The sequence below is a fragment of the Aspergillus eucalypticola genome (genome assembly GCF_003184535.1).
Source record: "Aspergillus eucalypticola CBS 122712 chromosome Unknown BO83scaffold_27, whole genome shotgun sequence".
NCBI classification, from domain to species: Eukaryota; Fungi; Ascomycota; class Eurotiomycetes; order Eurotiales; family Aspergillaceae; genus Aspergillus; species Aspergillus eucalypticola.
Window position 1 is genome coordinate 260,247 of NW_020290301.1, and position 27,129 is coordinate 287,375.

General features: G+C 50.8%; 15 protein-coding genes across 15 annotated transcripts; 7 read left to right on the top strand and 8 right to left on the bottom strand.

The window, feature by feature from the left end:
• Positions 1–108: 108 nt before the first annotated feature.
• BO83DRAFT_419983 (uncharacterized protein) lies at positions 109–1,304 on the bottom strand. The gene is made up of 2 exons (XM_025534905.1): positions 1,170–1,304; positions 109–1,096 (listed from the first exon to the last, which is right to left on the bottom strand). Exon 2 carries the CDS (start codon positions 1,020–1,022, stop codon positions 294–296), a length of 729 nt encoding a protein of 242 aa, XP_025384526.1. The 5' UTR covers positions 1,023–1,096; positions 1,170–1,304; the 3' UTR covers positions 109–293.
• On the bottom strand, positions 1,010–1,785 carry BO83DRAFT_120148 (uncharacterized protein). Its single transcript, XM_025526011.1, has 4 exons — positions 1,439–1,785; positions 1,377–1,381; positions 1,170–1,299; positions 1,010–1,096 (listed from the first exon to the last, which is right to left on the bottom strand). The coding sequence occupies exons 1-3, from the start codon at positions 1,662–1,664 to the stop codon at positions 1,171–1,173; spliced, it is 360 nt and encodes a 119-aa protein (XP_025384527.1). The 5' UTR covers positions 1,665–1,785; the 3' UTR covers positions 1,010–1,096; position 1,170.
• Positions 1,786–2,072: 287 nt separating this feature from the next.
• BO83DRAFT_401939 (uncharacterized protein) lies at positions 2,073–3,037 on the bottom strand (the record flags this gene model as incomplete). Its single annotated transcript, XM_025533497.1, is given in 4 exon segments — positions 2,073–2,396; positions 2,449–2,566; positions 2,618–2,857; positions 2,877–3,037. The coding sequence occupies 4 exon segments, from the start codon at positions 3,035–3,037 to the stop codon at positions 2,073–2,075; spliced, it is 843 nt and encodes a 280-aa protein (XP_025384528.1).
• A 433-nt stretch (positions 3,038–3,470) lies between these two features.
• On the top strand, positions 3,471–5,513 carry BO83DRAFT_381421 (uncharacterized protein). Its single transcript, XM_025531984.1, has one exon. The coding sequence runs from the start codon at positions 3,964–3,966 to the stop codon at positions 5,020–5,022; it is 1,059 nt and encodes a 352-aa protein (XP_025384529.1). The 5' UTR covers positions 3,471–3,963; the 3' UTR covers positions 5,023–5,513.
• BO83DRAFT_120209 (putative MFS transporter) lies at positions 5,306–7,229 on the top strand. The gene is made up of 2 exons (XM_025526013.1): positions 5,306–6,211; positions 6,264–7,229. Exons 1-2 carry the CDS (start codon positions 5,589–5,591, stop codon positions 7,207–7,209), a joined length of 1,569 nt encoding a protein of 522 aa, XP_025384530.1. The 5' UTR covers positions 5,306–5,588; the 3' UTR covers positions 7,210–7,229.
• Positions 7,230–7,256: 27 nt separating this feature from the next.
• BO83DRAFT_120204 (uncharacterized protein) lies at positions 7,257–8,029 on the bottom strand. The gene is made up of 2 exons (XM_025526012.1): positions 7,828–8,029; positions 7,257–7,750 (listed from the first exon to the last, which is right to left on the bottom strand). The coding sequence occupies exons 1-2, from the start codon at positions 7,943–7,945 to the stop codon at positions 7,305–7,307; spliced, it is 564 nt and encodes a 187-aa protein (XP_025384531.1). The 5' UTR covers positions 7,946–8,029; the 3' UTR covers positions 7,257–7,304.
• Positions 8,030–9,130: 1,101 nt separating this feature from the next.
• On the top strand, positions 9,131–10,606 carry BO83DRAFT_401943 (uncharacterized protein; the record flags this gene model as incomplete). The annotated part of the gene is made up of 8 exons (XM_025533498.1): positions 9,131–9,319; positions 9,381–9,408; positions 9,465–9,636; positions 9,692–9,828; positions 9,877–9,931; positions 9,993–10,058; positions 10,111–10,257; positions 10,291–10,606. The coding sequence occupies 8 exons, from the start codon at positions 9,131–9,133 to the stop codon at positions 10,604–10,606; spliced, it is 1,110 nt and encodes a 369-aa protein (XP_025384532.1).
• A 484-nt stretch (positions 10,607–11,090) lies between these two features.
• Positions 11,091–13,285, top strand: BO83DRAFT_345085 (amino acid permease). Its single transcript, XM_025528739.1, has 3 exons — positions 11,091–11,158; positions 11,253–11,581; positions 11,660–13,285. The coding sequence occupies exons 2-3, from the start codon at positions 11,359–11,361 to the stop codon at positions 13,132–13,134; spliced, it is 1,698 nt and encodes a 565-aa protein (XP_025384533.1). The 5' UTR covers positions 11,091–11,158; positions 11,253–11,358; the 3' UTR covers positions 13,135–13,285.
• A 470-nt stretch (positions 13,286–13,755) lies between these two features.
• BO83DRAFT_410892 (MFS multidrug transporter) lies at positions 13,756–15,987 on the bottom strand. Its single transcript, XM_025534263.1, has 5 exons — positions 15,466–15,987; positions 15,393–15,414; positions 15,272–15,345; positions 14,890–15,219; positions 13,756–14,840 (listed from the first exon to the last, which is right to left on the bottom strand). The coding sequence occupies exons 1-5, from the start codon at positions 15,648–15,650 to the stop codon at positions 13,937–13,939; spliced, it is 1,515 nt and encodes a 504-aa protein (XP_025384534.1). The 5' UTR covers positions 15,651–15,987; the 3' UTR covers positions 13,756–13,936.
• On the top strand, positions 15,748–16,279 carry BO83DRAFT_120256 (uncharacterized protein). The gene has a single exon (XM_025526014.1). The coding sequence runs from the start codon at positions 15,846–15,848 to the stop codon at positions 16,185–16,187; it is 342 nt and encodes a 113-aa protein (XP_025384535.1). The 5' UTR covers positions 15,748–15,845; the 3' UTR covers positions 16,188–16,279.
• Positions 16,280–17,119: 840 nt separating this feature from the next.
• On the top strand, positions 17,120–17,955 carry BO83DRAFT_440303 (uncharacterized protein; the record flags this gene model as incomplete). Its single annotated transcript, XM_025536246.1, has 2 exons — positions 17,120–17,832; positions 17,887–17,955. The coding sequence occupies exons 1-2, from the start codon at positions 17,332–17,334 to the stop codon at positions 17,953–17,955; spliced, it is 570 nt and encodes a 189-aa protein (XP_025384536.1). The 5' UTR covers positions 17,120–17,331.
• An 899-nt stretch (positions 17,956–18,854) lies between these two features.
• On the top strand, positions 18,855–20,844 carry BO83DRAFT_120372 (MFS transporter). The gene has a single exon (XM_025526017.1). The coding sequence runs from the start codon at positions 18,949–18,951 to the stop codon at positions 20,740–20,742; it is 1,794 nt and encodes a 597-aa protein (XP_025384537.1). The 5' UTR covers positions 18,855–18,948; the 3' UTR covers positions 20,743–20,844.
• A 1-nt stretch (position 20,845) lies between these two features.
• BO83DRAFT_120371 (putative phosphatidylglycerol specific phospholipase) lies at positions 20,846–22,887 on the bottom strand. The gene has a single exon (XM_025526016.1). It carries the CDS (start codon positions 22,533–22,535, stop codon positions 21,036–21,038), a length of 1,500 nt encoding a protein of 499 aa, XP_025384538.1. The 5' UTR covers positions 22,536–22,887; the 3' UTR covers positions 20,846–21,035.
• A 1,315-nt stretch (positions 22,888–24,202) lies between these two features.
• On the bottom strand, positions 24,203–26,266 carry BO83DRAFT_321094 (fungal specific transcription factor domain-containing protein; the record flags this gene model as incomplete). Its single annotated transcript, XM_025527838.1, has 5 exons — positions 24,203–24,773; positions 24,848–25,320; positions 25,383–25,568; positions 25,620–25,634; positions 25,691–26,266. 5 exons carry the CDS (start codon positions 26,264–26,266, stop codon positions 24,203–24,205), a joined length of 1,821 nt encoding a protein of 606 aa, XP_025384539.1.
• On the bottom strand, positions 26,049–27,098 carry BO83DRAFT_120276 (Zn(II)2Cys6 transcription factor domain-containing protein). Its single transcript, XM_025526015.1, has 3 exons — positions 26,529–27,098; positions 26,308–26,474; positions 26,049–26,254 (listed from the first exon to the last, which is right to left on the bottom strand). Exons 1-2 carry the CDS (start codon positions 26,961–26,963, stop codon positions 26,412–26,414), a joined length of 498 nt encoding a protein of 165 aa, XP_025384540.1. The 5' UTR covers positions 26,964–27,098; the 3' UTR covers positions 26,049–26,254; positions 26,308–26,411.
• Between the last annotated feature and the right edge of the window lie 31 nt (positions 27,099–27,129).

Genomic DNA, 27,129 nt, shown 5'->3' on the forward strand with positions numbered 1-27,129 from the left:
GAGGCTTCTATTGTTTTCATTTTCTTTGGATGAAGTTTGCTACTATCTGTCTTCTCGTATAGTCACTACCGCAAAACTTTCACAGCGTAGTCATGTATATTCTGACAGCCGGCATACTGGATATTGAAATTATATACATTGGTGCATTTATTCTCCCAAACAGTACACAACTATCTACACTGCAATCTCGGGGTGGTTTCCCGGTATGTCCACGATACATGTCCTTCGCAAAGATAACTACGCGTGAAATGAAGCTTAATACCGTCATAAAATAACCCACTTCACCAGACGAGTCACGCCAGAATGACAGGACATTGATACCATGTCAACCCATCTAACGTAAATGAATCCTCGTAGCCACTGGTAATGGGCAATTTGCGTCTCATATCCCTATCCCTTCGCCACTGTTCTCGCAGGAAATCGGCACTTTTTGAGAAGACGGCTGACTTCCACTCTTCGTGTATATTGTTTAGCTTTGCAACGATGATACGTTGTTGTGCAGAATTTCTTGCGGACAGGCCCGCAACAACTAGTGGCCAGCACAGTATGTTGTGCGAAGGCGAGTGCGGAGGCAAATGCTGTAAGTTGTTTATGAACTCATCCACCAGAGAGTGAACTGTGTCGTTGTCGTCAGATCCATGTGGTGGAAAAAGTGCCCTGATGTGGATGCGGCATGCCAAACTGTACAGGTTCGATGTAATGACATCATTGAGATGCTCCTGGTCCATAGTAGTATCATGAGTGAGATGGCTATGACAGGCCATTAATTCTTGGTCCAACAGCAAAAGTTCCTGTCGTACGGAAAACACGTCGGCAGATTTGCTTGACTGCAAGTTATGAGACAGACGGTATATACGATAAACGGCGATTAATAAAGACTGAGGTTTACATTGGATGATTGATGGGGAGGCGAAGATAGCATCCGCTTGTGCGATCAATAGTTTGGAACCCAAAGAGAAACGAGCTAAGGCAAAAGAGTAGTAAAACATCTCAAACAGATATCCTCTTAACTCAGTGTTCATGCTGTCGCAGTTAATGCGATTTTTTAGCAGAAAAGCCGCTGCATTGATTGAAATGCGGAAGTATTCGCTCGCGGCTGGTGAAATTTCGAGTCGAAATCTGTCAGTGTACTTGCTCGGAAATGACGAGCTGCATTACAATTCGCATACCTCATGTAGACATAGCAACAGGACGGACAGCGGAGTGTAGTCTATGTTCATATTGGAGAATTATGAAATGAATGCGTGGGGATGGTTTGTAGTCTGCGATATCGTAGCCCATGTCGACTTGTGGGGACATCTAGACTGCGTGAGAAGGTGTCAGGCATTTGTTCTTCATACTATAGCTGCGCTCAAGACAGAACTGATCCAACTCACTCGTACTAAGCCATACAATATCAGCACCCAAGCTCTTCAGATAAGGAACTTATCAATAATACCGGTCACGTCACCCCATCCATTGGTTTTGATTGTAGGTTTACCACAGTTGAAGCTTGCGGGAATCACTTGATACACCACCGCCTCTTTCCACCATTTTGGGGTTGAGTAATTAGATTTGGAACACATGGTACGCATAAAAGTTTGGTTGAAAGAGAAATTGGGAATCTTGCTCAGGGGAACGCTGGGTAAGTCTGAAGGAGACCAGAAAGTTTGGAAGAAATCCATGGTAGCGGGGTCAGGGAAACGTATTTATCTCGTCCGTCGGCCATATTATGTCACATCAGAAGGACCTTACCATACGAGTCAGAGTGCTGTCAATGGCAGGGCTTAGCGCCATCGGGCAAAGTTGGCGCATGATGCCTGGACAATCATTGCCGACTTTACCGCATACCAAAGAGAGTTGAATGCATTTGTACTTTGCACTTCTCCACAAAATATTTCCCAAAAAACTACTTGAATTTCCGCCACTGGGTGGGCATAGGTAGCTGATAGCGGTCGGGTTAGTCTCCTGTCAGGGAAATACGCCAGAACGTGTGGTTTATATGATCAAGCGAGAGGTGAATTCCTAAACACACTAATTCAGACTAGAATAACAATTATTACCTTCGGCATCGAGACTAAGGAAGGAAAACCTCAAGGCAACCTTCTTGTCAGTCCATCTGCATCAAGTAGCCTGACAAGACCGAGCATAACCCTCAATGCCTCCTTCCGTCGACGGCGATTGCAAAGATTGTAAAACTCCGAGTGATATAGATGGAGGCGCTTGTCTGGGCGCTCTCCATGCAAGAGAGCGTCTAAGTATTCGCGGGGTGGGTCTGCCATAGTAAGCTGAAGATTTGTGCTATCCATAAAGATAACAAAGGCTCTACGAGACAGGTTCCTTTGGTATGCCACCGCCTTTTGCAGTAACAATTGTGCTACTTGGCCTTTAAAATTGTAGTCACCATCCTTGGCAACCTATCAAGACGTGTCAGTGCATGTCGCACGCTTAGGACGGAGCGAGACTGACCGAAAACGCTACCAATGGAGAATGTGGCATAGAACAATTGAGTAGCACCCCTTCACACTCGACTTCACCTCGGATGCCCGTGACTTCAAAGCTCATGGTATGGATACGTGAAGATTGCCTTGATCATCTTAGTTTCACCAGGTGGAGGCGAGGGTAACCAGCTACTTACAGAGGTTCGTCCAGGTGCACGCGGCGCAAGATGATCTCCATGAAGCTAAATACGGCTTGTTTGGACGCGTCGAAGAAAACATCGGAGTTGAGCATCTCGCATAGAGGCCGAAAAACCGGCAGGAAAATGTTGCGCCTGTATCGGGCACGTGTTGCTGTTCGCCAAAGATTCTTTAACTCGTTCTCTGTCGGTTCGGCAAATTCCATGGCGAGCAATTCGAATTCTGCCATATGTGAGCATCTCCAAGACAACTATGAACGAAAATGTACAAGTCCAACCTTCATCTCCATCCTTGGGAAGATGATCATCTCCAAGTATTTCGTCGAGAGAGGCATTAAAATGCCGTACTAGTCTCAAATCCTCAAGTTGGTTCGATGTCCAATCGTTAGGAGAATGGAATAATAATGGGAAGGGAGGCATGTTGACAGTCGTGCCGTAAGTACGAGGAAGAATAAATCAATCGGTGCTGTGTTGTGAACTGTTGTGAACGATATGTTTTTTTTTGACGTGATATTCGAACGATTTTTTCTCGACGGGGAGGATCTGTCAGTCTGCTACAATGGAAGGTGCAAACTGGATAGGGTATCGTTATATGATGCACTTCCATATTTGGGGATGGTGAATACTTTGTTCACCACTAAAATTCCGGACCAAATGAAGGATGTGAATATCAGATTTATCTTATAGTTATAGTATATGAAAACAAGTGAAGAGGCTAGCTGTGAATGATATATTGCCTACAGGCAGCAATTTCACCTTCCTAGTCTGGTTAGTGCTGACTCCGATCGGGATGCCATCTTCGCACTCCACCAAGCCTGAACAGAACACGAATCCTCGACCACCATGAAAGTGACCAGGAAAAGCACCCCAAAGTCCCGCACGGGATGTATTACCTGCAAGTAAGTAGACAGAATCTGCATCAGACATGTATCTAATCCATCAGAACCCGTCGCGTCAAATGCGATGAAACCAAACCTCGTTGTATACGGTGCGTGCGATCAAATCGCACATGTGGGGGATACACATCGCTTGAATCCACCAATGTTGTGGATACAATTAAAGCATACAATATTCCGTTCAAAGTTCCAGGCAGTAGATTGGATCGCCAGCTCCTCCATTTCTACTGCGTCGAGGCCGCTTTGAGTCTTTCGAGCTTCTCCGACGCGGACTTCTGGAGTCGACTCGTGTTGCAAAGATGTCACCATCAACCTGTTATTCGCAACGCACTTGTCACACTGACTGCTATATACCGGGACTATAAGTTCAAATATGATGCCGGGCCAGAGTCCGACCGTTCAGCGCTGCAGCATCTGCAACTAATCGCCAGATCCCACAAACAGCTAAGGATGCATCTCTGCTCGCCGGACGCATCAATTGAAGTTGCTCTGATTTGCAGCGTGGTGTTTTACACCTTTGAGGCTCTTCTAGGCAATGCGGTACAGGCGATTCGACACCTCGATCAAGGGCTAATTCTGCTGAAACGGAGTCAGGCTACCGCGCCCGTGCAGAATGCCACAGATGCCATTCTTCCACGTTTAACAGTCTTGTTCGCCAGCCTGGACATTCAGGCAAGCACATACAATCCAAGCCGGCGGCCCATATTGTCTCTGATCTCGCCATTAGAACAGTCCGGGCTTGCCCCGCTCATCCTAGACAGTTCCACCCTGGCGGATGCACAAATGGCACTCACCAAGTTGCAAAATTGGATGTTGCACCATCTTGCGTCTTCCTACCCATATAAGAAGAAAGGCCTGCAGCTTCTACCAGCCGACATCCTTGTAGAGCGACATCACTTATATGACCAATTGACGAGATATATAAAGACTGTGAGCGCGTATTCGACCCACCTTTCTGGCCCGAGCACGGCAAATTGTCTGCTCCTTCGACTGCAAGCTCAGATGTTCCGCACCATCGTGGCCGAGGATGTTCCGTCCCTGCAGTTCACAAACAGTGACTCACTGCGGAAATGCTTACAAGCTATATCGGCCATTTTGGAAAGTATGTCGGGTTATTCCTCCACACAGGGCACCACTGCGCAGAGATCATTCACATTGAGTACCCAGCTTGTCGCAGCGCTTTACTACATCTGTATGAAAAGCAATCATCCCAGTATAGTAGACATGGCACTCTCACTACTGCGACACGAGATGCTTCCACACCGCGATGGGATCTGGGACGCACGGACGGTGGAAGCGGTGGTGCATGGCATCCGAATTTCCAGCAAGCTGCCTGAATGGCGAATGGGTGGACAGGAAGCTGCAGAATATCGACTAGAGTATGCCAATGAGGACCTTATCAACGCAGTTGGAGAAGGGGGCTTGTATGAGATACGGGAAATGCTGCGACGTCATGAGCAGTATATCATGTGTGGCGACTCTCCTAGCTTAGTATCTGGTCGTATCTAACCCCCACGAGAGCTGTAGGCAAAGCTGAGCTGCCCCGCTCTGGCTCCTCAGCTTCTGGGAGCAGTCCAACCCGATTCGTTTCCGATAGACAACTTCCACGGCGCGATAGCGGGATGATGTCAACACATCAAGGCAATCCGGCTAATTTGCGTGCAGGGATCGGGTATTGACTGGCCAGTTACACTCGCAGCCGGCGCGTCGCCTCACTTTTGAGTTACGCCATGGACAGATGACCGCCAGTCATGGCTAACCTCTAAACCTAGACCGGCACGGCTTTGCGGTGATGGCATGTTATCCTCCCCGGCCCAGGATTGAATGCAGCCCTCGGCATGTGCCATCCCCATCAAACGTGGGGGTCACTTGGCGGGGATCAATTGCGGGGGATGGCCGCTACCCCGTGTTTTAGTGTCGCCCCGTTAGTCTCGAGCTTGAAGCTTAAAACACATGCGGGTTGGCCGAGCGGAAAACGTGGGGGTGTTGGCTGACAACGGGTTATTATATTGGGGAGCTGCCTTGCTCAACCTGTTTTGAACACTTTCTAGCCAACAATCGAACATCTTCCTGAAATGGAGCCTGACAAGCCAGCCGTGATCCACGATGAAGGTGTGGACGTGGCCAAACCAACTACTATCGATGGGCTTCCGCATACTCCAGTCCTGGTGACAGAGGAGGATAGCAAGCGGATCGCTCGCAAAACAGATCGAACGATCCTAGTGATATTGATCTGGGTGTACTTCCTGCAGATTCTTGACAAGTCAGTGTTAGGCTTTGGTGCGACATATGGCCTGGAAGAGGACACTCATCTCACCGGGAACCAGTACTCGCTGGTCGGTTCAATCGCCCCGATCGCGCAGCTCGCATGGCAGCCCTTCTCCTCCTGGCTGATCGTGACCGTTCCGCCTCGCATCCTGATGCCTACATTAGTGCTTGGATGGGGCATTGCGCAGACCTGCATGGCAGCATGCAGCAACTTTGGCGGGCTAATGGCCACCCGCTTCTTCCTCGGCCTGTTCGAGGCTGGCTGCCTCCCACTATTTAGTCTCCTCACCAGCCAGTGGTATCGTCGTGCTGAGCAACCAATCCGCGTAGCGGCATGGTATGGCACGAACGGCGTGGCGACCATCATCGCAGCGGTGCTATCATTCGGCCTCGGACACATCAAGTCGGGAGTAATGAAAGAGTGGCAAATGTAAGGCCCCCTTCCACCCACTAGATAACTATCCGCAAATTAACATCACTAGCATTTTCCTCGTCGTCGGCCTCATCACCGTCATTTCTAGCCCATTCGTCTACTGGCGCCTTGACAACGACATCCCGTCGGCGCGCTTCCTTACCGAAGAAGAGAAGCTCCAAGCGATGGAACGTCTACGAGCAAACCAGACGGGCGCGGGATCACGCGAATTCAAACTCGGCCACGTCTACGAAGCTGTCCTCGAGCCCAAAACCTACCTCTGGATCAGCATGGCCCTTCTCCTGAACATCGGTGCCTCCGTGTCGAACGTCTTCGGGCCGTTAATCCTCCAAGGTCTCGGCTACGACACATACACCACCACGCTGCTGAACATGCCCTTCGGCGCCGTGCAAGTCATCGTCATCCTACTGGCTAGCTACCTCGCCCAAAAGGCGCGTCTAAAGGGCATCATCCTGGCGGCGCTAATGCTCCCCGTCGTGGCGGGCCTAGCCATCCTATATGCCGTGCCACGGAACAGCTCCAACAACGGTGCCCTCATGGCAGGATACTACCTCATTGCCTTCATATTCGGCGGGAACCCGCTGATCGTCAGCTGGATCGTCGCAAACACTGCTGGCACGACGAAGAAATCCGCTAACATGTCATTATACAATGCTGCCGTATCGGCCGGGAACATCATCGGTCCTCTTCTCTTCAACGAGAAAGACGCACCAGCATACAAGCCCGGGTTACGGGCATGCGTGGGGATATTCGTCGCCTTGATCGCAGTATTGCTCCTCCAGTGGGTCGATCTATGGGTACTGAACAAGATGCAAGAGAAGCGGCGCGTACGGAACGGCAAGCCAGCCAAGGTAGTGGATGTATCGATGCAAAGCGATCGGATGATGGCGATCGAGCAGACGCTGGAAGCAAACGGCGAGGAGGGACACGTAGGGGCAAATGGACTATTGGACTTGACGGATGGGAAGAATGAGGATTTTGTTTACGTCTACTAAACGATGTTCACGAGTCATGACCATTCATTTGATCCAAATTCTAAATTACAAACATACATACATTACCATCCATCCCACACACCAGATCAATAATCTTAACACCCCCTACACTCCTTAACCCACAACCCAATCTCCTTATACTCATCACTAAGATTATCCTCCTCCCCACCAAGCCAATAAATCCTCCTAATCTGCCCCTCACTCGGCTCCACACCCCACGCTTCCACCCCATCAAGAAGCAGATAATTCCCCTCGTCCACATCGAACCCAGTCACGCTTGCCCCGGCGGGAGCAGCGCCATTCGGTTCCGTCAGGGCGATTGGTGCTGTTTCGTCCTCGTTGACGTAGAGGTGTTGGATGCCTGTAGTGGTGTCGTATTGCTTGTGGCCGGTGATCAAGGTGTTGTTGGAGCCGCCTTTTACTATATTGTAGATAGGGGTAGGGTTAGTGTGTGCTTGGGGGAAGGGGATGGGGGATGGGAGAGGTGTACGGATGAGAATGGGGTATTGTTTAATGTCGCCGGTTCCGATGTATAAATGTGCTGTTCATTGATTTAGTATACAGTTTGTAGGGTTTAGGGTGTAGTTTTGTTGGTGATTGTAGTGGTGGGATGCATACTTCCATCAGTAACGACAGTCCAGCCTCCATCTGCGACGAGTGTGTATGTGGATGGTAAGGAGGCGGAGACGGTTGCGATGAGAGAGGTGAGAGTGGTGGCGAGGGACAAGAGTTTCATTTTGAGGGAAATTATTGGGAGTAGGATATATAGGACAATGTGTAGGATGATGGTCGGGTACGTAGGAATATGTTGAAGATTGAGGGGAAGGGAGGGAGCAAGATATTTAAGTGCAGGTGCATCTAGAGGGGGGAGCTATTTTAAGATCATTTGGGGCCCCGCTGATCATCAGTGGCGAGTTGATTTGATTTGATTTGGTTCTGGGATGTATGGATGGATGTGGTTGATGCAGGAGGGACTGCATTGATTCACTTGCAGATGATTTGAGTTGATTGCAATGTATGTGTAGTGAGGGTAATAAGTAATGGCATTGGCTGTATCCATTTACCAAATAATTGTTAGGTTTGGAGAGAAAGGAGGGTATATTTTAAACTACATAGTAGTAGGACAAACAGCATAGTTCAGGGAAAAGATTATCGATGGACTCAATCTTGGGAACAATCGATCCCTGGTCCGGGCTGATCGGGTTGGCCGGGTAGCAAACTAAGCCAACATCTAAGCGAACAACTGGATCTTCCGGGGAACCGAACTTTAGTTCCGATGCATGTCTCACCAGCCAGCAGCCAATGGTGCAAGGGTGCTGCTATACGATACAGCCTTACTTGGTTTAGAACTTTGAGTTGCATGATGATGGAATGTGGCATTCAATGTCTTGGATCAGATTCACATCCATGTTCTTGTTCTTGTTGACCTATCGCTGTGTTCAATATTTAGTGGTTTGGCCATTTCAAGTTTGAATAAGCTGCAGCCAGTTACACTGGTGGGCTGTTCCATGCATCTTACTTGGAAAGAATGTACCAGAATATGCATGGTCATTGAGTCGCAAACACATTGTAAGTCTATTGTAGACCGGTTGGTTAGGTAAAGTGTCTACGGGATTGCACCGCATCACAGTGCTCTGAGGTGATCCTATGTGAAAAGTGCATGTAGTTCAGGACTCAAATGAATCATCGTCAACTTCCGTATTGTATAGTGAAGCTGGGCATTACCACGACTTGGAATTCCGTGAGACTTCACTTGGTGCCCATCAAGTGAAGCGACCCGAGCCTCTAGCAGGAGCAGTATCACCACAACATGACTCCTATCACGCATCTTGCTGATACTATCACCAAAGCGATCCTGACACCTGGCGCATGAGAGCTTGCTTCCCATTTCCTACGAAAGCAGTTTCATTGCCTTGACACCATGATCTCCATCGAAAATGGCTCCTCCACCAAGGAGAGCAGACTTCCCTTCGAAATCGAAGAATGGGTGGAGATGGCCATTGGCATGTTTGTCATCCTGCTCCGACTCTACGCTCGAACCAGAGCAGTAGGTTTCAGGAAATGGCAAGGAGATGATTACCTTATCATCGTGGCTCTCGTTCTTTGGGCAGTAAGTATACAGTTCGCTAGTGAGGGCGAGGGTGTAGATGTTGACATACCGTGTTATCTAGACAGAGGTCTTCATGTTCAAATTCGTGTGTAAGCTCGTCTCTCCCCGAAGATTGACCACCGACTGACAGGTTGTTGCTTTATAGTCCGTTTCGGCGCTAATGCCGGACTCAGCGACGAGCAGAGAGCATCCATGGAAGAGTGGGAGATACGTGAGCGACAGTTTGGATCAAAATGCCTTCTTGTCAGCTGGTTTGCCTACATTACCCTTATTTGGGTGTTAAAGGCTTGCATGCTGTTTTTCTATAAGCGTCTGACGTACGTTGACCTGTTCATATACATCAAGTTATTGCATCGCACTGAATCTGGGTAGGATTGGCCTTGTTCAGCAAAGGTTCGTCAAGGTCGCGGCAGGCTTGTGTTTATGCACCTACGTCGCTGCCACCCTGACTATCTATCTACACTGTAACCCCGTCAGCCAGTTATGGCAGATTTACCCAAATCCTGGCAGTAAGTTAATAGCGCGGGTGGTCTTGAGGTCGACTAACGGGTCTTGAGAGGCGTGTACGCAAGGCTCGGCGAACTACATTGCCGTTCTTGTAACTAACATCATGTGAGTCGCAACACAGGGTGCAACTCAACCGCTGCTAACGAAGGATGGTGTCGTCATCTAGGACGGACGTCGTGCTGCTCTCGATCCCTCTGCCGTTACTGATCCAAGTGCAACTCCCTTGGCGCCGGTATGTCCACCTCAGACACAGTTGTGAGAGCCCAAGTCACTCACATTATTAGGAAATTGGTGATCGGGCTGCTGCTTTTTGGGGGCGTGTTTGTGATGATTGCCGCGCTGTTCCGCTGCGTCCTTTCGCTATGGCACATTGAATCCGTCAATACCAGCAACCTTTGGGCAACGCGCGAGAGCGTATGTTCCCTCCACAGGTTTCTCCCACAATTGTTCTGACCACCGTATAGGTTATTGCCATCATCAGTCAACATTCCAAGCATCTGGCCGCTGCTCCGGAGGCCATCCTCGTCGCGAGAAGTATCGACTGGGGCCAGTGGAACCGGGCGGTACAAGTTGGGACCGTTAGCGGGGACTGGTACAGCGAACCGGAGACCAGCCGGACCCGAGTCTATCTTGGAGGACAGCCAATCTCAGTTTGTCAGTGATGTTCGGGGAGGGTCAGACCGAGTGGGCGAGGAGGCCGGGCGAGGCATCGATGGGATTAAAGTGACGACTGTGTATGAGGTGAAACATGATCAGTATGGAGTCAAGGATCGAGGATGAAGGGAGAATTGAGTAATATTCGAGTCAGTTATCACTGGGCACGTGATGCTCATCCCAGACGGGAAGGCGGTTGCCGTGCCCGAAACAGTCTAGTGCCGGAAGTTGATTTTTTTCTTCAGTTTCTCCGCTTTCTTTTTCCGTCTTCACTTTTGCCTCTCATCTTCTTTCCTTCCTTGAGTACTCAAACTGCTACTGTCTGGATATTCTCCAGGAAGTGGAATATGTTTATTGTAATATGTTGTATGTCTAATGTTTAATGATGAACATCCATTAAAGTGTACTATACTGTACCTGTCCGTCGCTAACCGGGCTAATCCACTCCAGTGTAACCCCGCCGGCTAGAAGGCCGCTAGAATCCACTTACTGGCCGCTTGCAACCCGTGACACCCCCGTGATTGGCCCGTGATTAGGTAACGCCATGGCAAAACAGTGGAGAGTTTTCGTCCGCGGCGACTGACGTTATGGAACGAACTCCCCCGATCTGGGAAAAACTCGGTCCAGACAACCAGACGAGAAAATCTTGCCGCCCCCCCAAGATGGCCACATGGAAAAAGGTTTGTCATGTCTGTCTCTGTTTCTGTTTTTCCTCCTCCCCAAAACTCAATCCGGTCATCATTGACGTTGACTGACACATCGACTCCCTCCCCAGCTGTCGTGCGCTGAGGCTGTCTTCTCCGCTGCCTCGCGCTCTCTTCCTGCCTTCCTGATCTCCTCTCACACCTTTCCCCACCTCACCTGAACACCTGTCGGTCATGGAGGACAACAAGGTCGCTTCCCAAGGGAAGCTGCATATCGACAGTGCCGTCACCGAGGAGAATGGCTCCCAATCCCCTTCCGATCGCTCCCTCACCCCCTCCGGCCTGCGCGAGCGCCGGCGCAATGGCCTCACCAAGGATGTCGAAAGCGACAATGAGGAGGAAGAAACTAAGCTGAAGCGCAACCTGAAGAACCGTCACCTGCAGATGATCGCCATTGGTGAGTTGGAAACACTTGGATCCGACAATTGGATTCAACAATTGGCATTGCCGTGCACTCGTCACTAACCCTTTGAAGGTGGTACTATTGGTACAGGTCTCTTCATCAGCAGTGGAACGGCCCTTGCGGAAGCTGGCCCGGCGGGTTCCCTCATCGCATACGCCTTTGTCGGTTCTATCGTCTACTCGGTCATGTGTTCGTTGGGAGAGATGGCTACATATATTCCCATTCCCGGTGCCTTCACCTCCTACGCCGCACGTCTCGTCGATCCCAGCTTGGGTTTCGCCATGGGTTGGGTCTACTGGTTCAACTGGGCCTCCACCTACGCTGTCGAATTGACCGCGTCCGGTATGATCATCCAGTACTGGAACGATCAGCTGTCTATTGCTATCTTCATCGGTGTCTTCTGGGTCGTCATCTCTGCCGTCAACTTCCTTCCCGTCGGCTTCTACGGCGAGTTGGAGTTCTGGTTCTCTATCACCAAGGTCTTGACAGTTCTGGGATTCATGATCTTCGCCATCTGCATTGATGCTGGTGTCGGCAAGCAGGGCTATATTGGATTTAAGTACTGGCACGACCCCGGTGCTTTCGCTCCCTACCTGGTCACCTCCAATGAGTCCGTTGGCAAGTTTGTCGGCTTCTGGGCTGTGCTCATTCAAGCTGGTTTCTCCTACCAGGGCACCGAGCTGGTCGGTGTTGCCGCCGGTGAAACTGAGAATCCTCAGAAGACTGTCCCCTCGGCCATCCGCAAGACTTTCATCCGTATCCTGGTCTTCTTTGTCCTGACCATCTTCTTCATCGGCTTGCTCGTGCCCTACACCAACCCCGACCTGGCCAGCGGAGCTGAAAACGCCTCCGCCTCCCCTATGGTTATTGCCGCCAACTTGGCCGGTGTCAAGGTCCTTCCCAGCTTGATCAACGCTGTTCTTCTCACTGTCGTCTTGTCTGCCGCCAACTCCAACGTCTACAGTGGCAGTCGTGTTCTGCTTGGTCTGGCCCAGGAGGGTTTCGCGCCCTCCATCTTCGGATGGGTCACTCGCCGTGGTGTCCCCTACGTTAGTGTGGCTTTCACCGCTCTCTTCGGCCTCCTGGGCTTCATGAATGTCTCGGAGTCGGGTACGACTGTCTTCAACTGGCTGGTCAACATCTCCAGTGTGGCCGGATTCATCTGTTGGACGTCCATCAACGCCAGTCACATTGCCTTCATGAAGGCAATGAAGGCGCGCGGTCTCTCCCGCGATACCCTTCCCTACAAGGCTATCTGGCAGCCCTGGTTGGCCTGGTACGGACTGTTCTTCAACATCTTGATCATCTTCACTCAGGGTTTCACCGCTTGGATCCCGACCTTCAACGTGTCGGACTTCTGGGTAGCCTACATTTGCCCCGTTTTGTTTGTCATCCTCTACATTGGCCACAAGGCGTGGTACCGTACCAAGTTTGTGCGGCCCATCGAGGCGGATCTGGACACCGGACGTCCGCCCTACACCACTTGGGAATCGAGCAACCCCAAGGAGGGATGGGTACGGAGAATCTGGGATAGCATCATGGGATAGATGTGGATATAGTGATGATGAATATATATTAGAAGAATTGGAGAGTGGTTTTGTCGCATATAGCGGAGTTTGGCGTGCATTCGTGTAATATAGGTATAGTTATATATTTCTCTGGTAGCTGATAGCCAGCTACCAAATCATGTTTAGATGCATTTCACGTTCAGTGTAGTTAGCAATTCTTGCAATCTCTCTCCGCAGGGAATACCAGCCATTTCAGTATATGTAATGGTAGTTACTACTTTTTGCCACTATATAGTAGATATAGTGGCACTCATCGCGAAGAAACCCTGATCCCAACCTCGCTATCTACCACGCCCCCGGGGCAACATCTGCAAAAACTAGTCAAAGACAACACTGAGCAGTGAAGATGGAGTCAGACCTTAGCATCTAGGTTGATCAAAATCAATGATTGATCAGCCTAATCAAGTGTAAGTTACCATTGAAGTCTCTTCGCGTTGTTGGACATATTCGGTGGTTATGGTGGTACTCACCGCTTTTACCAACTCCTGCTACCTACACCATACTAAACACAAGACTACAGAAATCATCATAATCAACAAGTCATTTGATTGAAAGCACCTTCATGATACAAATATACTCTAACTGTGCGTTTCCCAGCCTCCCAAAGCATAGTATCCCCATAAATGGTCGTAATCATGAGTCTTAGTCTTTCCGTGTCAATAAATAGTACTGAGATATATATCCCCATCTCTTTGTCAGTGCCATCTGGCACTGACTGTAGTAACCAGTGTGCAGAATCCAAAAAAGACACTCGCAATGACTGTCATGCCTCTGCACAGAGTTACTGAAAGTCTTGATCCACCCCGTTCTCCGCATACACTTGCAGACTGTACTTGGCAAACGCACTCCGCATCCGCATCTGCTCTCCGTAGCGACTGAGTAGTGGCGGCACAATACAGAATATCGTTGCTAGCACAGCCAGAATCGACACGGCCACGTTGGCACCCAGTGCGTCGAACATCTTACTCCCAAACAGTGGGAACGCAGCCGAAAGCAAGGATCGGATAATGGAGAGAGCAGCGAAGCCGCTAGCAGCGTAGCTCAGGTAGCTGTCCGCCATATATGCCGTCACCACGATCTCCAGCTCATTGAGTGCGTATCCGATAAAGAAGAGCGCCACCACAGAAACAAACCAGTTGACATTGGTCACTTGGGGAGGGATCGTCCAGGCAAACCACCAGAGCGCGATTGCGAGTACGGGTGCTCCGATATAGATCCCCGTCAGCTTGTGTTCTGGCTTGAGGACTCCGCACTTCTTCTGGCGTCTTCGGATTATGTGATAGTCCATGATGCGGGTCAAAGCGTTCGGGATAACACCGAGTCCGAGGGCGAGGAACGGGAGGGATGCTTGTTCCGTGCTGAAGCCGAATTGCTCGTAGACCGGGGGTAGGGCTTCCGTGAAGAGATAGACCAAGGCCACGCAAACTCCGAATATCATTGTCACGATAAAGACGATAGGCTCGGTTAGGAAGAGACGGAGAGGCCGCAACAGGCCGAGATGGAGGAAGGTGCGCAGGTCCGGCATGTAATCCGGGTTTTGCGCCTTGAACGTATCGTTTCCAGTGAGCTTACGCAGAGTTTGCACTTCCCGCATAAGGATGAGGGATGGCCGAGATTCTTTGATGCATAAAAGAAGCGCGGCGAGGAAGGCGGAGACAATAGCGCCAACGTAAAACACCCATCTCCTGCGCCAGTATTAGCAATCGCAAGGCAAAAGGCTTAGAAGTCTCCCACCATCCAAAGCGAACAGAAATATACGAGCTTATAATAGGCCCGGCGCTGACACCCATACATGCCATCGAGACGTAGACTAACATGACAAAGATCCTATCATGCGTATTGAACATGTCTTCGATACTTCCGGTAATCACAACAGTAGGGATGGCTGACAAAAAGCCGGTGATGAAACGGCCGACGACTAGGGAGGGAATTGACGGGACCGCCGCAATGATGAGGCAGAATACGCTGTATAAAGACGCGCTAAAAATATAGAGCTTCTTTCGACCGAAGGATTCCGAGTAAGGGGGAAATACAATTCCCCCCAGACCTTGTCCTAGAAGATAACTATAGCAATTAGTGTCTATTGTCCGACGATAGTAGAGTGTTGGTAGCGCACGTTGAAACGTATAGAAACAATGTCAATGTCTTTGACGTCCCGAACTCGGCCTGTGCGGCCGTGGCTGTTGTGGCCTGTCAAATGTGAGACATTGTGCATATGTGCGGAAAGCACTACTCACTCCTGAGGTACTGAGACATGTCCTGGACAGTTGATGTCAGCAACATATCGCAGAAGTCCCAAGATAACCTCACGTAAAAAATTCCAAAAGCGAGATCACAACAATATCGTAGGATTTGCGCACTGGGTGCCAATTCCGCGGGTGTTTGGGATTTGTTCGAGCCCAGCGCAAGTGACACCCGTCTGGGGTCAGTTCTAGTCCATGCTCGGCAGCAAGGACGTTGAGATCAGAAAGCTCTTCAATGCCGAATTCGCCCATTGTGAGAATATCAACCGCTCACGATGGATGTCTCAGTCCATCGGTTGGTTTTAAAGACCAGGTGGTTGTGGATCAATCAAGGGATGCATACCTCGAGTTGTGGTTGTGGAGATGATCAGTAGAACACGCGGATCACCTCCCCACTCGTTTGCCCCTTAGTTGGACTAGAAAAGCTGGGTCGGGTCAGTGCGATGGATGGGAAAGGATACTCAACCACGACCAAGCAACGGGGCGTGCCTGCTAATGTGCCTAGCCGTTGTTAAGAGCCAGGAAATGACCCGAGCACGTAGTACACACTGGGGTTGTATGCTGCGGGAGTATCTTTGCGTGACGTGTCACGGAGCATCTTTATCACAGAATGGACACGGATCATCCACAGGCTTATCATCTACAGGCCGTGTCAAGAGGCTCGGTTCGTTGGGAGGTTATCTTCATATGGGTATGTTGACGGGTAGTCGGCATACAAACTTCGCCGAAGGGGGCTCTGGACCTGTTTCTGCTCATAAGGCTAGCGACTCTTGGTATATGGTGGCATGATATCACTTCCCACATTCTGGAATGTAGCACCTTAACGAGCACGCAATTGGCTATAGGATAACGAGCCCACAAAAATACGCGCAACTTGCAGCGTCAGACTCGTGAGGGGGTTGTGTATTCCACGCAACAGCTGTCGATCCGCGCATAGCTGAAGATTTTCTTGATATTCGTTCCCCGCAGTTCCCATCATGGTAGGGGAACCCATGGTGTTGGCATTGGACCGGTAGCTGTTGGGTCACCGTCATTATCGCCGACCGTTGAGAACGAGCACTCCATTCTGGTTCCCTTGTCGTAAGCAAAACATGCTATTTGACTGCTTAGTGTATCCTTAAAGGGAGTGTTCCCCGGTTAGGAACAGCCAACAGCCATTGACGCCCTAACGTCGTTAGTGTTGACGATCACGTCCGGGGAATCTGGCTGTACCGTTATGCGTGAGGACTTACATATGGTTGCAAAGAGCACGAACAATGGGTGTGAGAAAGCCAGAGCTGATGCGGCGCAGTAGCGACCATGCAAAATACACTGCTTAGAGCATGCTACAGGCAAGGAGAGCGTCTCACGTGGACGCCAGGTCCTGAGGCCATGAGCACCTGGCCTACTGCTATTCGGAACAACATTTCCACCAGACCCGAGCAAACCGGAGCCATAGAGGGAGGTCAGGTTGGTAGCAGAGGGGCATGCCTGTGGCTGAGCCAAGCTATTATTAGCTGCTCAACTACATGGCGTTATCGTTCAGCGCCAAATCGTTGGCGTGGAATGAATGCCTGGAGGAGAGCAGTGCGGCGGCTAGCGACATCGGCCATACCAGAGCGACCAACCAACCTTGGGCGTGTATGCATGGAAACTGAAGCTAAGCTGCAAGGCTGCGGTCAACATTGGCATCATTGGACGCGATCAAATTTATCTGTTGCATGGGCGTTCATGGAGTGTGCCTTGGCTGCGGCAAATGCTCGCAGCGCATGATATATAACAGTGAATGGACATCATGATTCCGTCATCTTTGGCACTTCCGTCTCTCACCCACAGCGCCAACTCCCCTACCTCTAGAAGACTGCACTTGCACATCCACCATTGCTTCCAGAATATTCGGACTCCACCAACAGTGACCAAAAGCCCACCTTAACCGTTTACTTCTGCACCGAAGATGACCATCATAAAGTCGATCGTGGAATGCATTTGGGGACCATTGGCCAACGTCCATCAAGTCGATGCGCACACTTCCGCTGTTGCATCCGACATTGTCAACACCCTCCTGACTGGTGAAACTCACGAGACCATTCAGAAAAAAATCAGAGAACAAGTCGATACCAACGGATGGAGCGAGTCCATCGCCCAAGCTATCCTCCATGGCCTCAACGACGCTATCAAAGCCGGAGCGGAAATGGCCGGCCCTGCCGCCGACGCTCTGATGAAGGCCAAGGAAGCCGCAGTTGAATTTGCCAAGGACCACCCAGTATTTGCAACCCTTCTTGCCTTGGGGGTGCTGGCAATCTTAGCACCGTGGGTGCTCAAAATCTTGGGATTCGGAGAATTGGGACCAATTGCCGGGTCTTTTGCGGCGAGATGGCAAACGACATATTCTGGCTATGTGCCTCGTGGTGCGCTTTTTACATATTTCCAGCGCCTGGGAATGAAGTGGCATTGGGTGAGTTAAGTGTCTCTTCGCCAAGCGCCGTTGTGCTGATGAACGGACACTCAGGTGGCCCAGATGATTAGTGTTATGCCATTATTGGGACTAGGGTTGGTAAGAGGCAAGTCAAAGCTGTAGTTAGTGTGAATGAATGCCAAATGCGTTGCAGTCCCGGAGGCATTCCCAATATCGCACCACGTATTGAGACTTGCTCTGGTTATCGCAGCAGACGGCTACATGTAAAAGAAGGCAGCTGCCAGTGCTTCAACAGACCCCACCAGCGGGCGGAATTATTTTCCACACGACCCAGCATAAGGAGGAAGTAGTGCTCACTGAAGACTTATGCTCAAGAAGATTAACATTAAAGAAACTGTCGAGGATTCCGACCGAGCCGGATGTCCAACCAGATGGCGCTGTCCCACGTCAAAGGACGCGACAATGACAACAAAGCTTATCTGAAATCAGCAATGGTTCGCCAAGGTACACCCGGCCCCATTGGGTGCTTGTGCTCGTGACGGTGCTGTATCGTCTTTCGGGATTTGCTTAGTGCAGATGTTATGCAGACGACCGGGAGCACAACTGGAACAGGCATAGGGATCTGCAAGCCGAGGGTGGGAAGGGCTCGGTTATCAGGCTCAATCTTCACCTGGTATTGATTCCCTCTCAATCAGCCCATCGAACAACCACAATGATCGCAAGAAGTTCCAAAAGTAATCTGAAGCTGTAATGTGACCGATTCTGACCAGATAACAATACGAGAGCCGCACGCAGCCTCGGTCCGGTCAGTGATCGGGTTGCCGAACTCACAGCCGAAGCCTCCACCGAGTGGAGCCATGCCGTACCAGTGGATCCTGGACAAGCATTGGGATTTGCCCATGGCTCAGGTCAAATCAATCTTCACCCGGCCAGTCCCTTGGATGCCTGCAGCAAATGAATCAGGGTAGCCCTGCATAGTGTGATCGTGTCATAGCGCCGTCGGGTACCAGGCCTAAGAAAATTCCTCATAACACGCCATTACAGCCCCATCAAGCCAATCATTCTTATAACCACGCTACTCCACCTGCTTTGATCTGTCTCAGTTCATCATGCTCCAACCCCAGCCAGCTCTTCCACGAGGATCCCATCCAAATCATGGCTAAGATCCCTCACTGGCGTCTGATTGTCGACCAGAGTGTCGTCACTCAGGAGATCATCGACTATCCCTATGTCGGCTCAGGGACCGAATCCGACCCATTCGTCGTAGAATGGATCCCCAATGACCCACGTAACCCCATGCTCTTCAACAAGAACTTGAAATGGGTCTACACCGTCATTGCTGCTTTCGCGACCTTTGGCGTTTCTATGGCCTCGTCCGCCTATGCGGGCAGTATTGACCAAGTGATCGAGCACTTCAACATCGGTACTGAGGTAGCCACTCTGGGTGTGTCACTGTTCGTGCTTGGGTTTGCTATTGGCCCTCTCGTCTGGGCACCGCTGAGTGAACTCATCGGCCGCCAACTTGTGTTCTTTGTCTCGTATATGGGCCTGGCCGTATTCAGTGCTGGTGCAACAGGCTCGAAAAACCCATGGACAATCATCATCCTGCGATTCTTCGCTGGCTCATTCGGATCCAGTCCTCTAACCAACGCCGGTGGACTAATTGCAGACGTCTTTCCCGCTGAACAGCGAGGATTGGCAATGAGTGTCTTTGCGGGTAGTCCCTTCCTCGGACCGACCCTTGGGCCCGTCATCGGCGGTTTTTTGGGCCAAAGCGCAGGTTGGAGGTGGGTTGAAGGCTTCCTGGCCGCATTCACTGGCTTTATCTGGGTCGTTCAGTTCCTGATTGTTCCCGAAACCTACGCCCCAGTCCTCCTCCGCAAGCGCGCCGACCGTCTCAGCAAGCTCACCGGCAAGACGTACATCAGCAAACTTGACGTCGAGCGTGGCCGTGTCTCCGTGACCAGCGCCTTCGGAGCGGCTCTCTTGCGCCCATGGATCCTCCTCTTCGCCGAGCCCATTGTCCTCCTTCTCTCGCTATACATGGCCATCATCTACGGCACGCTGTACATGCTCTTCGACGCCTTCCCGATCGTATACCAACAACTGCGCGGCTGGAACGAAGGAGTGGGCAGTCTGCCCTTCTTGGGAGTCATGGTCGGAATGATGTCAGCTGTAGGATACAACATGTGGGACAACAAGCGGTATAAGCGTGTGCACGAGAAACACCGTGGATTCGCACCTCCCGAGGCACGTCTTCCACCCTCCATGATCGGCAGTATCACCATCCCGATTGGGTTGTTTTGGTTCGCCTGGACAAACGGTCTCAATGTTCACTGGATCGTCAGTATCATTGCGTCTGCTCCGTTCGGATTCGGCATGGTCCTCGTCTTCCTAAATATCATGTCATACCTGATTGACGCGTACACGATCTATGCTGCCTCGGTTTTGGCCGCCAATTCCATTATTCGAAGCTGCTTCGGCGCGGGATTCCCTCTCTTTACGACATACATGTACCAGAACCTCGGTATCCATTGGGCATCGTCCATTCCGGCTTTTCTGTCGGTCGCTTGCTTGCCCTTCCCGTTCATCTTCTACAAGTATGGTGCCGCTATTCGACGCAAATGCAAATATGCTGGAGAAGCGGATGCATTCATGAGGAAACTCGCTGAAAAGTCGCTGAACCCTGAGAAGGGCCAGGAGGTTGTTGAGGAAGAGGCCGAGGCGGTTGCTGATGGAGTAGATGAGACTAGGGTCGATCGGGAGTTGGACCTTGAGCGGGCCGAGTCGGTGGCTACGGCATCGGTGTCGAGTGATGAGCGTGAAGGTCGGAAGTATGAGGCGAACCCGTACGATATCGATCGGGTCAACACGAGAAACTCGGCGATCACGCAGCGATCGAGGTCGCGGTCGGTCAAGTCGAAGCGGAAGAAGTTCCTTGGAATCTAAGGCGTCAGGTGAGTGCTGCAGTGCAGGGGAGAAGGGATGGAGGCTCGTCCACCCAGGCAGTATGTTAGTCGTGTGGAGAAGTAATCATTTGCTTTTGAGATACCAATTTGTTTGTTCAATTGTGATAGCTTGCCATTCTTTATAACTATGAACGATAATAGAATAATTAATCAAGTAATTGACACTGTTCTCGACGCAGATCCGGTCCTCAGCCAATATCATATGCAGAAAGTGTGCAACCTGTGGTCCATTCTAGTCATTACATTTATCATATCACATCCCTTATACACCATCTAGAAGTCAGCAGGCTCAGGAAGTTTCTCAGGGGTATCATCCCGATAGCTGTTGGTGATCAAGCCCCGGAAACTTGGCGACCAGGCAACTCTCGGCGTCAATACAGGCAAATCCCACAGTTCGGAGAGATACTTCAAAATGGAAGTATGGGTGAAATCGTTCGGCTGATTTGTGGGACGATTCTGCACAACACCCTTCCCGACCCAGGGAGACATGAGCAGCGTGGGGACGCGTATTCCCAGCCGATCGAACTTGAACTCAATTCTGCTTCCGTCTAGAGCCCACTCTTTATGAATACGATGGTCACCAGGGGGCACATTCTCGGGCGGGGAGACGTGGTCCGCGAAACCCCCGTGCTCGTCAAAGGTCAAGATGAAGAGGGTCTCATTCCACTGCGGTGAGGATCGAAGCGCCTCGTAGATGCTCTTGATGAATCCTTCGCCCATATTAATGGGGGACGGAGGATGGAATGACATGTACTTGCAGCATTCAGGATTGATCCAGGTAAATTGTGGAAGGTTGCCTGCCTTGGCGTCGCGGTAGAACTCGTCGATGGGCTTGATGTGTGTCTCGGACTTTCCGGTCCTCAGAGTCCACTTATAGAACAGTGCATCGGGGAGGAAGCCAGTTGTGTTGGAATAATTGATCCAGCTGATGTTAGCGTTGGACAACTGTTCGAATATTGACACCTGAGGAAGAGCCGAGGTCAAAAAGCCAATGTCGTTCATTCCATGCCCATAGCTAGTTCCAGACGTCAAGTAGGCGCGGTTAGGATTAGTAGGACCCGGAACTGCAGCAAACCAGGCATCAAAGAGCACAAAGTTTTCAGCCATAGCATTGAGGACAGGGACATGGTCCGGGGTGTAGTAGTTGATGACCTCGGCCGCGCGGGAGAGGTCGCCGTCGATGCCGTATGAGCGGACCTGTTCTGTCACAAATCCTTGCATGGAAGCACTACTGATGTTATCCGGATGATAAGTGCTGTAGACTTGCATTGATCCACCCGCGATGGAATGGTCGGGATCATCGGGGGCGACATTCTTGGCGGTAGGTTTGGCACAGACTTGGTGCGATTTATGATCTTCTATATCGGAAGGGTTGCAATACTTTCTGTTCACAAGGCCGTCAATTGTAGAGTTGTATGTCAGGCCTCCCGCATAGGTGTCGAATGAGAGATTTTCTTGAACGAGTACCACCACATTCTTGATAGGAGCGTGTGGAGCCGGTGGTTTCTCGGACGGGCCATGGGGGAGGCCAGAAATACCTAGGCCCAGAAAGAGCAAGGACAGGACCAGCAGGACACACATAATCAAAAGGATGGCCGTGATAAAGATTGACTTGGCCCAAACTGATATCCATCGTGATGCTGCTTGTCGGGACCTACCCTTTATGTCATCGTCCACTTCATATTGTACAACCTCACCATCGGGACCGAGAAGGGGACGACGCTCTTCGGGAGGCGGCGTCCCACGTGCTTGTTGCAGCGATTTGACATCCATAGTGACAGTACAGGGGATGAAGTCGTACGATCGTACCACTGTGGCGGAGGGATGGAGAGACAAGCTCGAGGCTTGCAGATGGAGAAGGGAAGACCTTGAAAGGTCGGGGGATATCCAGGCGGGGCCCAGCAGGGCCGATTGGCGGCCAATGTCTTGATCTCATGCCGGCAACAACGCGATCCATTGGCTGTCGCGGAGCGTAACACGGTCCAGTCCCGCAGGACTAGCCAATCTGGGAGGACCCGCGCGCTTCTCGGCAAGCCGGAGTGCATGTGCGGGGTTGGACTTGTGACCATCGCTGGATAGTATCTACTGTGTTATGAGATACTCCCTCCACTCTTCAGACTGCTAGTACTCACTCCCACCGTCCCTGTGACAGAAAGATACTCGAAGTACCACCGAGTACTTCCGTTTTCCCGGAGTGTCCTGCACCCATGGCCAAGCACATCCAGCCACACGGCCTGGATGTGCAACAGCTGCGGTCACCTTGCGACTGATCCAGGTGCCATCCTAGGCTTCACGCCCTGGAGATGTACTACCAGCTACCTTCCAGGTTGCATCAGGTATATCCGGGTCCCAGACGACTGTTTTCATCACGGTTGCTAATCCATTCTCCGACCGAGCAGTCCGAACGATAACGTCATAGGCACGATGCGGACAGTAACGGGCCCCTCACGATTAGACACCGACAAATTGCACCACTGAATGGGGAATCAACTCCCGACCCATCGTCAGATTATTTCCCTTGGTGATGTCAGGAATGTGGCCAATATGGTAATGTTGGCATCGGTAATAAGTGTATGTCGGGTTCAGGCTATGACAATCGCTTCTCAAGAGGATAATCACTTGCGGCAATCACGAGATACGGCGGTATGAAGGCATACTTTTGTCGTGTCACACCTCCCTTCCCTTGAAGGTTTATCGCGCTTGAGTGGATAAGTCTGGCCGCCGCGGTAGCATGGTATCGGTTCAACAGAGAAGGTGAACTAGAGTATGTATCTCACATAGTCGGTAGGGATATGGAACGTTTCCACAAACGCCAGCGCCCTTGCTGGCCAGATTGAACCCGTGCGGACGATCGACCTTCAATTCTGGGGTAGGAGACATTATCCAGCTGGTGTTATGACGAAGTTCTTGCTCCATTGCTATAGGAGGGGAGCGACCGTACGACATCGTACGGGCTCTATATGGAGGAAGCCCGCAGGCAGAAATAGATAAAAAGTTCTCTTCGACTACAGTGGGTTCGTGAGAATTGGAGAAAGTTGACAAGACGTGCTCGCAAATATATTGCAGATGAGGATACACTGCACGTGACTGATGGATGTCATTAGTAGGCCGCGTTTCCGTTTCCGGCAAAACTAGGCCACTCGCACAATCAGCCCTTTAGGGCCTATTTTTTTTCGATAAGGTCATGATGCATCGCATATTGTACTTGCATTCCTGTGGTTGCTGAAGTTCTTTGTCAGTCGGCCATAGGGTGACAATTGGATCGATTGGTTCGATGCTGCGTTTGGACAGCAAGGAAGCCCGAACCTTGATTCACTTTCAGGGTAGTGTTTGGCCAGGAACGATGATGAGCTAAGAAAGTGAGACGTACCTGGCAATGATAGCTATGAATGGCCTATGATGTGGGAGGCGAAGATGGTACATGTAGCGCTGAGTTGGGACTACACCCCACTATCGCTCACTCCTGGTAACTGATACGAATGGTCAAACAGATCTTTTAAATCGATACCGAGCAACTGCAAATCCCCGAAATAGTAAGTTGGATCGTCAATATAAGGCAGGAAAAGCGCTTCACTTCGATCAAGAGAAGCAGGACTCCAAGGTTGCATGACCCCGGGAGCATCTGAAGCGACAGGTTCCGGCCCCTGCGGGAGCACCGCCGGCGCAACCAGCCCCGTTGGATCTGCGGGGGCGACACTGGTTGTGGGTTCTGGCGCGGACGGAGAGGTTCCTACCCGGTCCTGAGCCTGGAATGAAATGCTCCTCTCATTCGAGTCTCTGGACATAGACTTGGGCTTGCGGGTCTCGGAAACGTATTGACGAGCAAGATGGGCAAACTCTGCTATTAGAGATCCCGGAAGGGCACCATTGCTGGCATATTCTAGCCTACTAAAGTGCCCGCCGGCAATGTCGAGAAGAGCGAGGCTGAGACCAGTTTCCGGGTGGTTGGCGTTGTGGACCACCAGGTCGAATAAGATCATCAGCGCTGATAGTGGCAAGACAGCGAGTATCCTGTGGCACAGCAAGACCGCGTAGTTCATTACTTAGTAGTCGTTATATAGCTCAGAGATATAGTACAGGCTTACCAGACCGGTGTGGAAGGTGCTACCTCGATGTGCACGGTGAGCTCGAGGACACTTCGAGCAGTCCGCATCAAGTCGCGCTTCATAAGTTCTTGTTGTGCAGACCCCAAACGGACGGCTCCGTAATGAAGGACGGTCCACGACAGTGTAAGGAGAGCGTTCAGATAAAGGAAGTGGGTACTCAAAGCAACTTGGACCGCCAGGGGCTCGTGCAAACAACGAGTTTTGAATTTTTCGCCTGGCCGAAACCGGGTCGGAATGGTTGCGCGCCAGGCTTCCAATTCTATACGTAGGCTCTCAACCACAGAGTTATAATTGGATAACGGCTGACTAACCGAGCTGATTGTGAAGAGAGATTGGTGAATCTTGGAGACTAGACGAGCATATTTGACGAAGCTAAAGAACCAGTCATAGTCGTGGAAAGTGGACTCCATCATATCGGGAATTGCACAGCTAATGTTGGCATCATCCAATACCTAGACCCATTGAACCCTAACTTAGAAAAGTAGTTTGATGATAACGGCCATACTCAACTCACCGAAGTTTTACCAGTCGCAAAGCAGGACGTCTTCTCCATATAGTAGAGCACCCAGAACGTGCGACGACACGGACCTTCTTGTGCACTATTCGAACGATGATACCCTAGACCTTGTGCCATAACGGCAGCCTCTGTTAGCATTAAGGGTTCGAAGTTGAAGGCAGACACCGTCGATGAGAATATAGCCTGTGAAAGATATCAGTCTTGTATTATGGTGCTTGATGACGGGCTAGATACCATGGCGAGGAGTGCCTGGCGTAATGAAACCGCATTAGTCATGAACTGTGATATTAATGGGAGCAACGCACTTGGACTGCAGCCAACGAGCCTCTACCGAAGAGGAGATCCTGGAAACATGACAACGACCGTTCGAAGTATGACCAGGCTTCCCCCACACCAGTATCAAAGCTTCCTCCTTCATTGTTCTGACACCCAATCGCCACTATTGCGTAAAATAGTGCTGCCCAAACCTTATCTGTTCCTAGTGATTGAACCAGATCCTGCGACGCTACACGCGCACGGAAGGTATCTGGACAAAGAAATGGATAGATCGGATGTACCGAGTCAAAGTAGGCTGCAAGAGGGTTATTATTGCCAGCAAGAGAATAGAAGAGGTCAGTCAAGGCGCAGGTACCAGAAATGTGTCCGTTAATAATGTCACGACTCGGGACTTGGATCTTTCCGGTGCTCAGGTGTCGTTGTATATATGACTGAGGGATGGCACAACTATTTTTGACCTTGGTTGCAACCACCGCGCGTATTTCATCTAGTAGCTGATCGAGCCGGTTGTGGCCCAATCGCTGACTGATGGCGCGAACCCGTCGCTCAGGGAAGAAAGAAATGTTGGGGTTTGGGCCAAAGATAGTGGTCAGCTGCGAGGCCATGGTCAGATAGGAGCACGGTGAGCAAAAGGGCCAGACAATACCTGATCTGGATGACTGGCACCTCCGTGTATGCGAGAGGCTTGGCGATTTGCAAGCAAAGAGTCGATATACAGTCCCGGCTGCTGATAGCCCACATTTTCGGAGCCTAACTGCGGACCAGGAAGGTCACGAACGGACTGTTGGTATGTGGAGGACAGTGGTATGAAAACTGGTGTAGTAGATTAGCTTCCGTGGTAGTCCGGAACTAGTGTTCTCTTCGTACCTGATGCATCATATTTGCGCTTCCTTGGTCGCTTGACTGGAGTAAAGGAGCAGGGACGGTGCTGCGACTATGAACAATAAATAATGGAACAATCAGCATTCCGAAAGGCGGAGACATGGCGGCCTGATATACCAGGCAGAAGTCGCAGGCATCAGTGTTGCCCGAGATTTCTGGCGTGAAATCGAGATTAGTCAGACACCGACCTGGAAGCAGTTCTCTTCCGACCGACTGGAACCTCGACTCACTACATCGCGTTTTCCTGGCTCTGCACGTATCGCATGCCTTATGCAGGGGCTCGGAGCCTGGTGTTACTACCGACATGATCTCTTCACTTGGTGTTTTGCGGAAATTCCGTGAAGAAAAGAGCTGGGAAGAGGATGGAAGAGGAGCTTGAGGAAAAGCCACGGAGTCATTCGCCGCCGAAAGCTCCGACATGGAATGCAGGCAGTATCAACGCCGATGTCCTCCGAGTCCCCACTAACTTCGGCGCCGAACTAACAATAGCAGCTATTATGTCGCTTCTTCGGCGCCCACGAAGCATCGCAAATTAGAGAATTGAGACGATTTATTGACGATTTATTTTGTCATATTACATCATGGC

Excerpts from the sequence above, each read along its gene's own strand:
- BO83DRAFT_419983 (XM_025534905.1), bottom strand. The coding sequence starts at position 1,022 with ATGAACACTGAGTTAAGAGGATATCTGTTTGAGATGTTTTACTACTCT.
- BO83DRAFT_120148 (XM_025526011.1), bottom strand. The coding sequence starts at position 1,664 with ATGGATTTCTTCCAAACTTTCTGGTCTCCTTCAGACTTACCCAGCGTT.
- BO83DRAFT_381421 (XM_025531984.1), top strand. The coding sequence starts at position 3,964 with ATGCATCTCTGCTCGCCGGACGCATCAATTGAAGTTGCTCTGATTTGC.
- BO83DRAFT_120209 (XM_025526013.1), top strand. The coding sequence starts at position 5,589 with ATGGAGCCTGACAAGCCAGCCGTGATCCACGATGAAGGTGTGGACGTG. Across the intron at positions 6,212-6,263 it reads GTAATGAAAGAGTGGCAAAT|CATTTTCCTCGTCGTCGGCC; the intron begins GTAAGGCCCCCT and ends TAACATCACTAG.
- BO83DRAFT_120204 (XM_025526012.1), bottom strand. The coding sequence starts at position 7,945 with ATGAAACTCTTGTCCCTCGCCACCACTCTCACCTCTCTCATCGCAACC. Across the intron at positions 7,751-7,827 it reads GACTGTCGTTACTGATGGAA|CACATTTATACATCGGAACC; the intron begins GTATGCATCCCA and ends ATCAATGAACAG.
- BO83DRAFT_345085 (XM_025528739.1), top strand. The coding sequence starts at position 11,359 with ATGGAGGACAACAAGGTCGCTTCCCAAGGGAAGCTGCATATCGACAGT. Across the intron at positions 11,582-11,659 it reads CCTGCAGATGATCGCCATTG|GTGGTACTATTGGTACAGGT; the intron begins GTGAGTTGGAAA and ends AACCCTTTGAAG.
- BO83DRAFT_410892 (XM_025534263.1), bottom strand. The coding sequence starts at position 15,650 with ATGGGCGAATTCGGCATTGAAGAGCTTTCTGATCTCAACGTCCTTGCT. Across the intron at positions 15,415-15,465 it reads TCGCTTTTGGAATTTTTTAC|GACATGTCTCAGTACCTCAG; the intron begins GTGAGGTTATCT and ends TCAACTGTCCAG. Across the intron at positions 14,841-14,889 it reads ATTTCTGTTCGCTTTGGATG|GAGATGGGTGTTTTACGTTG; the intron begins GTGGGAGACTTC and ends ATACTGGCGCAG.
- BO83DRAFT_120256 (XM_025526014.1), top strand. The coding sequence starts at position 15,846 with ATGGGAAAGGATACTCAACCACGACCAAGCAACGGGGCGTGCCTGCTA.
- BO83DRAFT_120372 (XM_025526017.1), top strand. The coding sequence starts at position 18,949 with ATGGCTAAGATCCCTCACTGGCGTCTGATTGTCGACCAGAGTGTCGTC.
- BO83DRAFT_120371 (XM_025526016.1), bottom strand. The coding sequence starts at position 22,535 with ATGGATGTCAAATCGCTGCAACAAGCACGTGGGACGCCGCCTCCCGAA.
- BO83DRAFT_120276 (XM_025526015.1), bottom strand. The coding sequence starts at position 26,963 with ATGTCGGAGCTTTCGGCGGCGAATGACTCCGTGGCTTTTCCTCAAGCT. Across the intron at positions 26,475-26,528 it reads GCGCAAATATGATGCATCAG|TTTTCATACCACTGTCCTCC; the intron begins GTACGAAGAGAA and ends CTACTACACCAG.